Source organism: Acartia tonsa, chromosome 5 (genome assembly GCF_053477335.1).
Source record: "Acartia tonsa isolate MP-2025a chromosome 5, ASM5347733v1, whole genome shotgun sequence".
Taxonomy (NCBI): domain Eukaryota; kingdom Metazoa; phylum Arthropoda; class Copepoda; order Calanoida; family Acartiidae; genus Acartia; species Acartia tonsa.
In genome coordinates this window covers 13897762-13913291 of record NC_137264.1, presented here as the reverse complement: position 1 = coordinate 13913291, position 15530 = coordinate 13897762, and the positions used below count along the sequence as shown (strand labels likewise).

Genomic DNA, 15530 nt, shown 5'->3' with positions numbered 1-15530 from the left:
AGTTTTAAAACTATGCTCTTTTGTTCGTTAACTCATAAACTTTGCACACTTTTTGGTTAAGGTGTGCACTAATAGTGTACAAACTTTTTAACCAATAATTTTAATCTAGAAAAAGAATAATTTTTTTATCATTGTACATCAATTTATCGTCCATTGTCTTTTCCCTTGAGATATTTAATTTCTTACTTTTTTTCGCAACACAATTGGCCATAAAAAAATATGCAAGTCCTCATTATTTTAGGAATTCTCAGGGGTGCGGGGATAGGTAAATGGCCTAATAATTTGTTGCGCAATAATTTTTTGGCGGTCATTTTTTCTATTTCTCTCGGAAGAGTGGGGTTAACCTTCCTCAAATAGATATAACCCTTCCCAGAACCCATAAGAAGCGACATTATAAAGCAGAACCATATCGGTCCAGAGGTTAGCTAGATCAGAATGTAAATGTAAAAGAGTCAAAGCAAAATTGTAAGTAAATTTGTTGAAAAACTGCTTGGTACAGGATAATGTTTATGGACATACTTACATTTTTAGGACTTGATTATAGAGTTGCTTCGCTTATAATATTGTACTTTGTCGTCCCAGAAATCATTATAACAAAAATCAGACCAATCGGATAATTAGGTCACATACAAATTTGTTGTTAAAAATGTAAAAAAAATCAACATGTTTAAAATGGACGTACGGACATTCTGGTAATGATTATAGAGTTGCTACGCTTTCTAACTCGTACCTAGCTTCTACAGGAACCACCATGCACAGTTTGAAATCGATAGGACAATTCTAACATGCCTAAATTAACGAAAAAAGCTATCCGTTACGGACGTACGGACGGACCGACCCTAATTATAGAAAAGCTTAGCTTTTAACAATTAATCCAAGCTTTAAGTCACCTTATTTATTCAATTAATCTTCTATTATCCTTTCCCTTTATCCCTGAAAATATTGCAATATTGTGTAAATTGCAGAGGAAATTATCTTGACTTGCAAATTTGGTCTTTAGATGCAGAATGCACAGGAATAAGTATTCCAGTAAGTCTTCCAAACTGATTAATATCCGCTGGATCAGAACCGGTTCCAAGCCATAGTGAAAAAAACAAATATAGCATCAAATTACTGACAATTTTCCACGAATATTAAAATGAAGATCATAATATTGATACCAGTTTTGTTATTTTGGGCTTTAGGCTCCTCGGGGCTTAGAAAACTGGTTTTATCTCATAATTTTTCATTTTAATATCCGCGGAAAGCTGCCTATAATACGATGCGATGAATAACTATTATAAAAACTTTACTTTAGCAGATTTTACAATAGTTTTTTTAAGACAACCCATCCCCACTCTAGTATGATAAACATATGTTACCCCTTAGTAGATTTTATAATAGTTTTATAAATACAATAATATCTTCAGATAACCATCCCCACCCTAGTATGATAAACATATGTTACCCCAAGTAGATTTTACAACAGTTTTATGGATATACGAATTTTTCATTATACAACCACAAAAATAAAATAATAAAATATCAGGAGGATAGGAATATTGTATTTCAAATTTCTTTGCAATGGATACTCTTTACATTTTGAGCCATCCAATATTATTTAAAATTAAATTGTGCTTAACCCTTACAGATCGGGCCCCAATTCCCACCTTAATAGATCGGGGGGGGGGCTCAAAGAGCCCCCCCCTCTATCTCGGCTCCTGGTACAGATAAAGACGTAAAACTTTTTTCTGGTGGTTCATGTGTATTTTTAGAGAAAATTACTTTTTCTAGTCATAGCAGTCAGACCACTCCTTAGCCGCTTTTTAGCGGCCAGCCGCTAAATTTTAAAGCAGCTGTAAAACGGCCAATTTTGCAGCTAGGATGACCAAATTTTAGGACGAATTTTTATTTTTCATAACAAAAAAATTACTTTTTCTGATCATCGCCGAAAAACGGCAAATACCGGAAACCGCCATTTTCGGCGGTTACGGCGGTAAAACGGCGGTTGGCGGCGCAAATTATTATTTTCATCTGTTTATTATTGCTCAAGGATTTACCAAAAAAAATTATAGGTCTCTAGCTGTGATAGAAGCCACGATATTCATGATTTATATCTGTAGTAAAAGCCGGACAAAAATCGGTCATAAAGTCGGTCAGGGAGCGGTCAAACGGTCATAAAACCACTTTTCTCAGAAGGTCATTGATATCTAAGTATTCACCAAAAAAATTATAGGTTTCTACCTTATACACAAAAGTCATAATGTAGAAATTAAGATTTATTTAGAATTTTTTCTAATTTTTTTTGCTACCCAACCGACTTTGACCGGACACCACGACCGACACAGACCAGATATCCTAATAAAATCAACTCTTGCCGACGTATAATTACTAAACTTAAAAAGTCATGAAGTTACAGCTCTCCATCTTACCTACAAAAAAAATGAGACTGAAAAAACTAGAGGGGGGGGCTCTTTGAGCCCCCCCCCCCCCCCCCCCGATCTGTAAGGGTTAAGGGAAAAGACAATGGACGATAAATTGATGTACATTCCCAATGATTATAAATAAAATTAAACCTTCTCCATTGGTTGAAAAGTTTGGACACTACTTCTTTGGAATTAACCAATCAAAATTCTATCAAAGTACCCAAAAGTTTATGAGCCGCCAACGTTTTTATAAAACTTTGGGTACCATTAAAATTTACAATCCCCCGTCCCTTTAAAAATATCTTTTCTTCTCCATATGCCTCATACGTATAAACCCTGACAACTACACGATGACTTTTTATTTTTCTATGCCGTCGTTAAATGCTTTCTAAAGAAGTTGTAAAACTTATTCCGAGAAATTACTAGAAATGCAATTTTCATAAGTGAAAAGTTAAAAAAAGTTTACTACTTTTAAATACACAGTTTCTATATATAATTTTTTAACAAAATATCTTAAGAGAAATTAGCCCATAAAAAATACTTCCTTCTCCCCCCACCCCTAATTTTTATTTTTTTATTTAAAACTAAAATTCACAGAAATCCTCCTCCCCCCTTCCCTCATATGTCTATATAGTCCTATAGGGTCCTAGCCAAAAATCCATTTATAAAATTAAAAGGATGTCTTTCTGTCTATATGTAGCCAAAGATCTCGCAAAACGCTGAACCGATATGGTTTTCCTTTATAATCTTGCTTCCCATAAGGAAGGTTTATAACTATTTATGAAAGGGTTCCATTACCCTCCCAAGAGAAAAATATGTCTCCTCACCCCATTTTTCATTTTTTAAAACTAAAATTTAAAGTGAAGGCCTATTAACCCCCCCCCTCCCCCCTTCCCTCTATCCTTCAAATATTTATGTTTATAGCATAAAAAAACTAATTTTATTAAATTAATGTTTATATTTCAGTGATCTAATCGACTCAATCAAACAAATGGGAAAATCGGACAATGAAGAAAATCTTGAGGTAAATTTATATTTCAAATTTCTAAAAGAAAAACTTATAATTCTTTTTTAGAAACCAAGGACTTGTCCTATAAAAAGAAAATGAAAAAAATCATCCTTTTAAGTCCACTTGATTTTTTAAACCTTCTCAACTTTAAAGGACAAATAAAAGTAGTTTTACTATAGTTTTATAGAAAGTTTTCCACGAAAATTAAAATTAAAAATTTTGGGATTAATTCCAATTTAATCATTTGTAAAATATCTATCTATAATACAAAGTAGTACGATGTCTGTCTGTCTGAAGCTTAAGATCTCAGTTACCACTGAACCGATTGGGCTCTACTCTTCAGGGAATATACCTACTGGTCCTGTGATGGTTTTAGCTATTTTCTTGGGACACCCCCAACCCCCCCCCCCCAAAAAAAAAATATAAAAAAAAATTCTCCTCCCCCCCACCAATTTTTTTTCTTTTTCTTTTTAAATTTAAATAGGTTGTTCAAACCTCTTGGGGCGAAGCCCCTAGATGCTAGGGGCGAATACAATACGGGTCCAAACCGGTTATAATCCAGCGGTGATGAATCGCAATCAGAGCGAAAAAATTACATTCTCAACCTTTTCTTTGAGTAAGAAAATACTTTTTTCGTATTCATTCGAATCCGGTGGATAGGAACCGGTTCTCATCCATACGAAAAAAAACTATGTCTAGCATCGTATTATATCCAGCTTTCCAGCGGAAAGCCGTTTATAATACGAATATAAACTATAATGCGAGAAATAACTATTCTTTTCTTTTGAATCCTATATAGAAACCAAGGACATTCTTTTAAAAAGAAAAATCAACCTTTTTGGATCCACTTGAATTTTAATATCTTGTCAACTATCAAGGACACTTAAATATAATCATCATCTTTTTGTGTAATAATTTGTGTAAAGTAGCTGATTTAAAAGTTAGAAATATCATTTTCAGTTTTCTTTTCACAAGGCTCGGCAGTAGTAGCAGCATTTTGCTTCTCTTTTTAAGCAAACGGCTACCGCCTGAAATTTTATAATTTCAGCTGCCAGCCATCAGTAATGTTCATAATATGCAGTTGCAACTACTAGGGTGACAGCTACAAACAAAACTAAACCATTTTGTCTTTTTTGACCAACAAAACTAGAAAATTTACTCTGAGAACCTGATCTCACTTCCAGAATTTTTAACTTGTCTGTCCGTCGGTCGGTTGGTCTGCTGTAAGAGAAATATTTTTATTAATATTTTTTTGTTTCACAAACTTCTTTCTCTTTTTTGTTCTTTATCTTAAAATAGCTATAATCCTTCCAAAAACCTATGGAAAGCAGCTACACTGCTAAGGTGCGCCATATTGGATCAGCGTTTAGCAAGATAGACAGACACAAAGAAATACTTATACTTTTTTATTAGGATTGGCATCAAGGACGTCCAAGGGGGGGGGGGGTAAAGTGGGGATTACCCCCCCCCCAAAAAAAAAAAAAAACGATTTTTTTTCATTTTACCCCAGTCATTTAAAATTACCCCTACCATTTAGGAGGGGGTATTTACCCCCCCAAACAATTACCACTAAATATTAAATAGTATTTAAATTACCCCCCTAAAAAATTTTACCCCGCGCATTTTACCCCCCCTCCAAAAAAAAATTACCACCCCTTTAAAAAAATTTTACCCTCCCCAAATAAAAAAGCTTGGTCGCCCCTGATTGGCTTTAATAGATAAATAGATTAATAATTAAGTGGGTTGACTAAATAACTATTTAAAGTTACAGAAAAATGTAAAGATTTTATTTCTTACAGGAAAGGCATTTTCTTTTGTTGCAATGAAATGATTTATAAGTTGAAAAATAATCTTTAGTAATCATTAACAATGATTTCTTTACAGAGCCTGAAAGCCTTATTTCATTTTGGAAATGACACTGCTGGAAAATATTCAAGATGTTTTGTTTTATGTATACTTATCAGTAACTTTTTTTATCTCTGAGAAGAAAGAACTTCAAACATGTTATTAAAGCTTTCTGGGAGTTTCTTACGAAAAAATTTACTTGTAAAATTTATAATGTTTAAATTTACTAAATCATCCAATTTTAAGATTTTAGATTGTCCAAACAAAATTTCAGTGTGCGCATTATAATTAGCACCTTCAATAATCCTTATTGCCCTTTTTTGTTGTTTTCTTATTTGATCAATATCTTTACTTTTAGAAAGACCCTATGTGATATTTGAATAATTTAAGTGGGACAAAATGTTGGTTTCTAAATTACTTGAGGTTTTACAAAAAAATTGTGTCAAACCTCAAGTAATTTAGAAACCATAAAAACATCATTAAATGAAGAACGAAGAAGGAAAAACAAGCTAAATTAACGACAAACTTTCCACTTTCAATATATTGACGTATTCTATAATATCCATACTGAAAATCATAAATAGCATCGTATTACAGCCGATTTTCCACGAATATGAAAATAAAAAATTAATACCAGTTTTGGTAGCCCGAGGCTTCATTTTATATACAAATAAAGCTGTCTAACATTCAATAAGATAATAGTTATTAGCGGTTACGCTCCTAGAGGCCTCTAGGGGCACTTGAGGAGGGAGGAGTTGATTCGATAACCCAACTAAGATTTAAAAAGAAAAATATTTTTTTTTCACAGGGGGAAAATATTTTTTTTATTTGGGGTTGTGGGCAAATTTTCTAAGGACGATATCTTTTAGGAGGGTGGTGGTACCCTCCTTTATATTAGTTAAAAACCTTCCCTGGAACCATAAAAAGCTACTCTGTAAAGGAGAACCATACCGATTCAGTGGTTAGCGAGATCCTTCAGTGGTACAGAAAAACATATTGTTACTTTATTATAAGGATATCTAGCATCGTATTATAAACAGCTTTCTGCGGATATAAAATTGACAATTATAAGATTAAAACCAGTTTTTTGGCCCCGAGATGCCAAAGTCATGGGATTAAAAAACTGGTTTTAATCTTGTGGTTGTAATTTTTTATTTTAGTAGAAAACTGGATATAATACGATGCTAGAAGACAGAGTTCTTTTTCGTATGGATGAGAACCGGTTCCTATTCACCGATAGCAAACAATTATTTTTAAATTTATAATCAAACTTTCTAATTAATTACTAATTTGTGTGATTTCAAATGTACCTATACAAATACACAGTTCAAATAAAGAACAAAAACTACCATATTCATATATTTTTAAAAGCGAAGCTTTTCTATAATTAGGGTCGGTCCGTCCGTACGTCCGTCCGTAACGGATAGCTTTATTTGTTAATTTAGGCATGTTAGAATTGTCCTATCGACTTAAATTTTGCATGGTGATTCCTTTAATAGCTAGGTACGATTTAGAAAGCGTAGCAACTCTATAATCATAACCAAAATGTCCGTACGTCCATTTTAAACATGTTGATTTTTTTTCTTTTTTAAAAATTTTTATGTGATCTAATCATCCGATTGATCTGATTTTTGGTATATTGATTCCTGGGACAACAAAGTATAATGTAATAAGCGAAGCAACTCTATAATCAAGTCATAGAAATGTAAGTATGTCCATAATCATTATCCTGAATCAAGCAGTTTTTCAACAAATTTACTTACAATTTTGCTTTGACTCTTATACATTTATATTATGATTATTCAGTTCGGACACTATACAAGTGTTAATGTCCATTTGTCCTACCGTTTCAGTGCTTCGCTTTTATATATGTTGTCATCCTTGTTTTATCTATATATAAAAGTAAGAGGATGTCTGTTTGTCTGTCTGTATGTTTGTACCGAATGATCTAATTATGATTTTATTTTCATATCGATTTAATGACACAAAAAAATGAAATTAAAAGAAACTTTATTAAGTTTAATTTTAAAAATGCGTTTTATCATTTAAGAGAAGAAGACAGTTGTATAAATGGTACGCACTATTTTTAAAAGCGAAGCTTTTCTATAATTAGGGTCGGTCCGTACGTCCGTCCGTAACGGATAGCTTTATTTGTTAATTTAGGCATGTTAGAATTGTCCTATCGATTTCAAACTTTGCATGATGATTCCTGTAGTAGTTAGGTACGATTTAGAAAGCGTAGCAACTCTATAATCATTACCAGAATGTCCGTACGTCCATTTTAAACATGTTGATTTTTCTACTTTTTAAACAACAAATTTTTATCTGAACTATTTATCCGTTTGATCTGATTTTTGGTATATTAATTCCTGAGACAACAAAGAACAATATTATAAGCGAAGCAACTCTATAATCAAGTCCTAAAAATGTAAGTATGTCCTTAAACATTATCCTATATCAAGCAGTTTTTCAACAAATTTACTTACAATTTTGCTTTGACTCTTATACTTTTATATTCTGATTATTCAGTTCAGACACTATACAAGCGTTAATGTCCGTTTGTCCTACCGTTTCAGTGCTTCGCTTTTATGGATGTTGTCATCCTTGTTTTTTAAAAATCACATAATGTAAATGCAATAAAACAATTCAATTTTGTATAAATATCCTAAATATTGGAATTTATTATTATTATCTGGTTTTATGCTTTCTAATGTCTGATTGTCTAAAAATGCTTTGAAATTTTTGTTAATATGTATCTTACAATTTTTAATTGCAAAGCTACTCTATAATTTAAAATGTCCGTCCGTTTGTATGTCCGTCTGAAACGTTTTCAGGGATTTTCTCGACTCCATTTCAAGATAGACGCCTGAAATTTTAAGGGATTGAATAAGTTAAAATCGGTCAAGCGGCGGTTTCGGTAAAGACAGTCAGAGAGGCATCCTGTTATTTTTACAGTTGGGGAGTTGAATCCATTTTTATAGAAGCAGAAAGTATTTGGCCATAACTCGGTCAAAAATGCTTTAAAACAGACCTTTTTCGACCCAAGATACTAAAACAGTTTTAAAACTGAATACTTTGGCTTACAAATAAACTATTTCAGTATCTTGGGTCGAAAAAGGTATGTTTTAAAAACATTTTAGACAGAGTTATGGCCAAATACTTGCAATGTTATGATCGGACATATTAAAAAACTTACAGACTTTATAATCAAGTCCTAAAAATGTGTGTATGTCCATAAAAAATGTGTGTATGTCCATGTTATTTTAACAAGGATGACAACATCCATAAAATCGAAGCACTGAAACGGTAGGACAAACGGACATTAACATTTGTATAGTGTCAGAACTGAATAATCAAAATATAAATGTATAAGAGTCGAACCAAAATTGTAAGTAAATTTGTTGAAAAACTTATAAAATTATACTTTGTTGTCCCAGGAATTAATATACCAAAAATCAGATCAATCGGATGATTAGATCACATGAAAATTTGTTGTTAAAAAAGTAAAAAAAATCCACATGTTTAAAATGGACGTACGGACATTCTGGTAATGATTAGAGTTGCTACGCTTTCTAAATCGTACCTAACTACCAAAGGAATCACCATGCAAAGTTTGAATCGATACGACAATTCTAACATGCCTAAATTAACGAAAAAAGCTATCCTTTACGGACTGACGGACGTACGGACGGATTATAGAAAAGCTTCGCTTTTAAAAATATTATTTTGATAATATTCATTTCTTAGTTGATCTACATACTTTTTTTGCCATTATAATGACAAAACTTTTTGACAGCATCAATATGTTATACTCTCTCAACCGACAAAAATATTGCCCATAACAGATGGATAGAAAAAAGTTTTAGACGACACTTTTTCAACCAGTCTGGAAATTTTTTTTCGGATTAATTGAAAATGATACAGTATAGAGTCAAAGTATTTTTTATTTCAGTGGAGTGATACATGTTTTAAACGTGCTGTTTTAAACTTTTGTATTATCTCAAAATAAATTTGATTTTAATTTAGGAAAACGACGACGAGACAAAACTCTCGACCCTGGGCAAGCAACAGAATAATGACGAGAGTTGGTTCTCCTTCACCAATATTGTCAAGGAGTTCTTCAAGATCAAGGACGAGGTCGACCATGAATACCAGGTAGATAGATAGATAGATAGATAGATAAGAGTTGGTTCTCCTTAACCAATATTGTCAAGGAGTTCTTCAAGATCAAGGATGAGGTCGACCATGAATACCAGGTAGATTGATAGAATAGATAGATAGATAGATGGATGGATAGATAGATAGATAGATAGATAGATAGATAGATAGATAGATAGATAGATAGATAGATAGATAGATAGATAGATAGATAGATAGATAGATATATAGATAGATAGATAGATAGATAGATAGATATATAGATAGATAGATAGATAGATAGATAGATAGATAGATAGATAGATAGATAGATAGATAGATAGATAGATAAATAGATAGATAGATAGATAGATAGATAGATAGATAGATAGATAGATAGATAGATAGATAGATACTTTTTAGATAGATAGATGGATGGATGGATGGATGGATGGATAAATGGATGGATGGATGGATAAATGGATGGATGGATGGATAAATGGATGGATGGATGGATGGATGGATGGATGGATGGATGGATGGATGGATGGATGGATGGATGGATATATGGATGGATGGATGGATGGATGGATGGGTATATGGATGGATGGATGGATTGTTGGATGGATGGATGGATGGATGGATGGATGGATGGATGGATGGATGGATGGATGGATGGATGGATGGATAGATGGATGGATGGATGGATGTATGGATGGATGGATGGATGGATGGATGGATGGATGGATGGATGGATGGATGGATAGATAGATAGATAGATAGATAGATAGATAGATAGATAGATAGATAGATAGATAGATAGATAGATAGATAGATAGATAGATAGATAGATAGATACTTTTTAGTCTTCAGTTTCAATGATATTTTGATACTGACAATAAAATCAATAGTTTCAAATATTTTTTTACAAAAAACAATTGAGGTTTTTTTATGACATAATTAAAATTACAAACAGTACAAAAACATTTTTGAAATAGTCGTTAAAATGAGAACAACTTACTTTCTCATGAGTAAATTTCTTTGTACTCTTAAAACAAGAATGAAAAAAAGCATTAATTTAAGCATAAAATAAATATTAAAATGATCCCCAACTACAAAAATATATATATTTTTCAGTGAGGGAGGGGACAATGCACTGTAAAATATAATGGTATCCAAAGTTCTATACATAAATAAGCTCTTTAATTTGCTAGCTTAAAAACAATTGGGTTATTTAATTATATCTTGATTGGTCGGTTCAATCTATCAGTGTTCTAACTTTTTAACTAATATTTGATCAACAAAAGAAGTATTTGTTAATACATTTTTGCGAATGTAGATCAGTTTATTGTTCATTGTCTTATCCTTTAAGATTCCTTATATTTTTAAAAGCGAAGCTTTTCTATAATTAGGGTCGGTCCGTACGTCCGTCCGTCCGTATGTAATGGATAGCTCTTTTCGTTAATTTAGTCATTTTAAAATTGTACTATCGATTTCAAACTTTGCATGATGATACCTATATGAGTTAGTTACGAATTAGAAAGCGAAGCAACTCATTACCAGAAAGTCCGTACATCCATTTTAAACATGTTGTTTTTTTTACTTTTTAACATCAAATTTTATGTGATAGAATTATCCGATTGGTCTGATTTTTGGAATACTGATTCCTAGGACAACAAAGTACATTGTTATAACGAAGCATCTCTATAATCAAGTCCTAAAATGTATGGAAAATAATCAAAAATTGCTTTTATGAACTGACGTACGTATTTACCAGAATTATAAAGTAGCTACGATTCTATTTATGAAGCTAAGCACGTATCCTAAATAATTCATGTAAGCTTGTTAAAAAATCACATAGTTAAAGATTTATTTTTTCAAATAAAAAAGATGCCAAAAATAATGAAAGTTGTCGTACTGAAGCAACTATATGATTTACTTTGTCTGTCCGACCGTTCGTTTATTCGTCCGTCCGTCAGTAACTCTATAAATGTTTTCTCAGCTACTACTAAAGATAGTTTGCTGATTCCTTGTGAAGATACACCTTACCAAAAAGCAGTGAAGCTCCTCTATAATTCACTTTGTGACAGCTGAAATTTTCAGTGAAGATTCTTATGAATGATTATCTAATTTATACATTGTTTTGTCCGTCTGTTTGTCATTCATGCTTCTAAAGGCATAAACGTTGATTTTTTAAAGTTTTTGCATATTCCATCCACGTTTTTTTTGCGGGGGGGCTTTATTACTTATGGATGTTGTCATCCTTGTTTAATTGTTATTACCTTAGTACATCCTGAAAGTCGGAATAAGAAAGTTGGTTGTTTGTACTACTTAGAAGGGAGGGAGGGGACATTGGACTCTAAATTACACCGGTATCCAAAGTTTTTATAACAGCATTATCATATTCGTTGGCTAAAAGACGTTGGTTGCTATTATTTATTATTTATTGGTTGGTTCCGAACAAATTTTTTGAATCTTTAACTTTAATCTACATAAGGGGTAATTTTATTTATCATCACTGGGAATGTATTAATCAATTTATTCTCAATTGTCTTGTCCCTTAAGATCCCTTGGTAAGAAAATTGGTCATTATCGAGATAATTTACTAAATTAGCTTCACAAAAAAACTTCGTTAACTTAAAATAAAGTACTTTTCTGTGTACACTTTTTTTAGTAGCGAAGCTACTCCATATGTCTGTACGTCCGTCAGTACCTAACACAGAATGTGAATTTTCTGGCTGCTATTGAAGATAGATATCTGACATTTTATAGTTTAAAGTTTACTTCGTCCGTCGGTCTGTAAGTTTTAACTAGAGTTGGGCCGGATCCTTTTTTTGGCCGGATACCGGATATCCGGCTAATTTGTAACGCCGGATATCCTGTATCCAGCCGGTTATCTGGCTTACGTTTGATATCCGTCAAATTTCCAAATATCTTGCCGGATAATCGGTTACCCAGCATTAAAAAACAGCCGGATATTCGCTATCCGGATAGTTTCGATACGTGGTACCCAGCCGAATATTAAAAATGGCCGAATATCCGGCCCAACCCTAATCTTAACTCACTTTGTCCGTTTCTCAATCCATCTTTTTTTGTGCTTCGCTACTTATGGATGTTGTCATCCTTGTTGCTTTCGTTTCTTTTTATGTATTCTTAAAACTAGCGAACAGTTTTTTGTCACTGAAGATAAAAAATTTCCTTACACATTTAAGATTCTTGAGGGATAAGACAATGAATAAAAATTTCCGTGTACCCCTGAACATGATAAACAAAACTAACCCTTCTGTAGATTAGAATTATTGGTGTAAAAGTGTATACACTGAAGGTTTGTACAACCCAATCAACATTATACAGTATGACCCTCGAAAAAGTATCTTTAAGGGTATACAGCCCTTATTTCTTAATGTATCATAAAAAATAGCATATGTCCTTGTTCTCTGTAATTTTTTCCACACAAGCATATATAAAAAAATTAATTTTACCTTCATTAACACTGGAGATTTTTAGAGCTAAAGTTTTGAAAAAGTGACTGAGCAAAAAGTAAATTTAACATAAATTGACTTTTTTGGCAAAATTAAGATAGAAATCCTATTATTTTTGTTACTAGCAGAAACTTTATACAAAAATGAAACAAAAAATTTAGGTTTTAAGTTAAAAGTCTTTTTTTACACATATTTTTGAGTCTTTCTTGTGTAATGATATTTTTAAAAACATACTTATAAGGCAAAATTGTTTTAGATTAAAAAAAAACAAATAAATCTTTATGAATATAGCAGGAATATTGTTTTTGTTTCATAATCATAACTTTAATAACAAAAAAGTTATAAGGAAAATAAAATTACATTATAATGATTTTTTAGTCTAAAAAGCTTAATTAACCCCCTATTAAGTGATTGAGATGTCAAAAAAGGGGGCGGAGCAACTGTCATAATTAATCCTTTTCTTAAATAAGGGTAAGTTAATAGCCTGAAATTTGCAAATAATCAATTCATTCAGTAGTTTTTTTTTGCCTTTAAAAATTTATATTTTTTGGTGGAATAAAAAGAAATAATTAGTTACCATGTTTTTCTTTGTTTATCATTCTTCAGTTACCAGAAAGACATAATGTAACCATCCAAAAATAGTGGGAAACAAAAAAAAAATTTTCTCAGTCACTTTTTCAAAACTTTAGCTCTAAAAATCTCCGGTGTTAATGGAGGTAAAATAAAAATTTTTATATATGTTTGTGTAGAAATGTACAGAGAACAAGGACAAATGCTATTTTTTGTGATACATTAAGAAATAAGGACTGTATACCCTTAAAGATACTTTTTCGAGGGTCATACTGTATAAAAGTCCCAAAAGTTGATATGATTAAAGCAAGAATTTTTCCTTGAGTTTTCTAGGCAAGGTGGAGGTACCCTCCCCCCCCAAAAAAAACGTTATAAATCTTGTTTTTACATTCATAAGAAGCTTCACTACAAAGAAAATCCTTTTCAGACATCCTGTTACTTTTATACAAGTACTTGATTTTCAAACAGACTTTTTTTTATCAATTGTGTTAAACCGATGAAAAGACTATTTAGAAGTACACTTTTAGTCTCGTAGAAATAAAGGAATTGGTAGAATTTTATAACTCTGGCTCTCCCTATCCTCCTCCGTTTAAAGGAATTGAAAATGCCCGGGGCTAACCAATACCCAAATATAACCTAACCCATTGCAACCTAAAGAAGTAACCATGTTCAAAAAGTCACTTTGATTACACACAGTTAATTATTGTAAAAATGTTTCTCGTATTCATTTGAATCCGGTGGATAGGAACCGGTTCTCATGAATACGAAAAAACTATGTCTAGCATCGTATTATATCCAGTTTTCTACGAATATAGAAATGTACAATCATAAGATTAAAACCAGTTTTTTTAGCCGGTGCCTTTGGCACCTCGGGGCTAAAAAAATTAGTTTTAATTTTATAATTGTACATTCTATATCCGCGGAAAGCCGTTTATAATACGATGTGAGAAATAACTATTCTCGTATTCATTCGAATCCGGTGGATAGGAACCGGTTCTCATCAATACCAAAAAACTATGTCTAGCATCGTATTATATCCAGTTTTCTACGAATATAAAAATGTACAATCATAAGACTAAAACCATTTTTTTAGCCCGTACCTTCGGCATCTCGGGGACAAAAAAAACTGGTTTTGATCTTATAATTGTACCTTTTATATCTTCGGAGAACTGTTTATAATACGATTCGAGAAATAACTAGTATTATAGCTCTAATATTACGAGGGCAATGCTCTCAAAGCCTTATTTCACCTAACCCAAGCTAAAAATAAACCACAAATGTGGTTTTAAAAGTTTTATTTTTGTCGACATTCTCTGTAATACAATTCATAAATATGCGAGTCTATTTTAAAGGAAAGTTACTGTAAAATTAACCTTTGTCTGTCTGTCCTTCAGTCAGCTTTTTTCAATCCGTAACTCTATGGAGGGAAATGTGATTTTCTAGTATGCTTTTTAAGATAGAATGTTAGTCTATTGTTGGTTCCTCCGTCAGTTATTTTACAAAAGATATATCTATCTGCGTTTATTTCATTAACTTGGTCCGTCAGTCTGTTGGTCATGCTACAGAAGACACATTTATCTGCTCTATAACTTACTTTGACCGTTTGTCTACCAATTATTTTTTTTTGCTTCGCTACTTATAGCTGTTGTCATACTTGTTTATCCTTATAATAAAGTAACATGATGTATGTTTGTTTGTCTGTCTGTTTGTCTGTCTGTCTGTCTGTCTGTCTGTCTGTCTGTCTGTCTGTCTGTCTGTCTGTCTGTCTGTTTGTGTATACCGAAGGATCTCGCTAACATTAGAGGCCTCTAGGGGTGTAGCCGCTAGTATCATTTAAAGGGGGATAAGTCAATGTAAGACAAAGTATCTTTTTCCCCAAATTAGAAAAGATACGCGTATCAATAAGGTGTGTCTGAATTCATTATCAATCAATTTAATTTTCCATTTATTTTTTTTATATTCGCACGGTACTTAAATGTAAAAACCATAACAGCAATTATACTTTTGATTTGGTTGAGCTTTGATATGGGCAGGGCAGGGAGGGAGGGAGGGAGGGGACATTGGAGTGGAAATTATTCTGGT

General features: G+C 32.3%; 1 protein-coding gene across 1 annotated transcript in view; it reads left to right on the top strand.

Moving 5' to 3' along the window:
• The window catches only part of LOC145318826 (uncharacterized), a 53716-nt gene that overhangs the window by 21620 nt on the left and 16566 nt on the right, over positions 1-15530 (top strand). Inside the window, exons 7-8 of the mRNA XM_080160464.1 lie at positions 3372-3429; positions 9286-9414. Of these exons, the coding sequence (XP_080016590.1) occupies positions 3372-3429; positions 9286-9414 (187 nt within the window). The remainder of the gene's footprint in view (positions 1-3371; positions 3430-9285; positions 9415-15530) is intronic.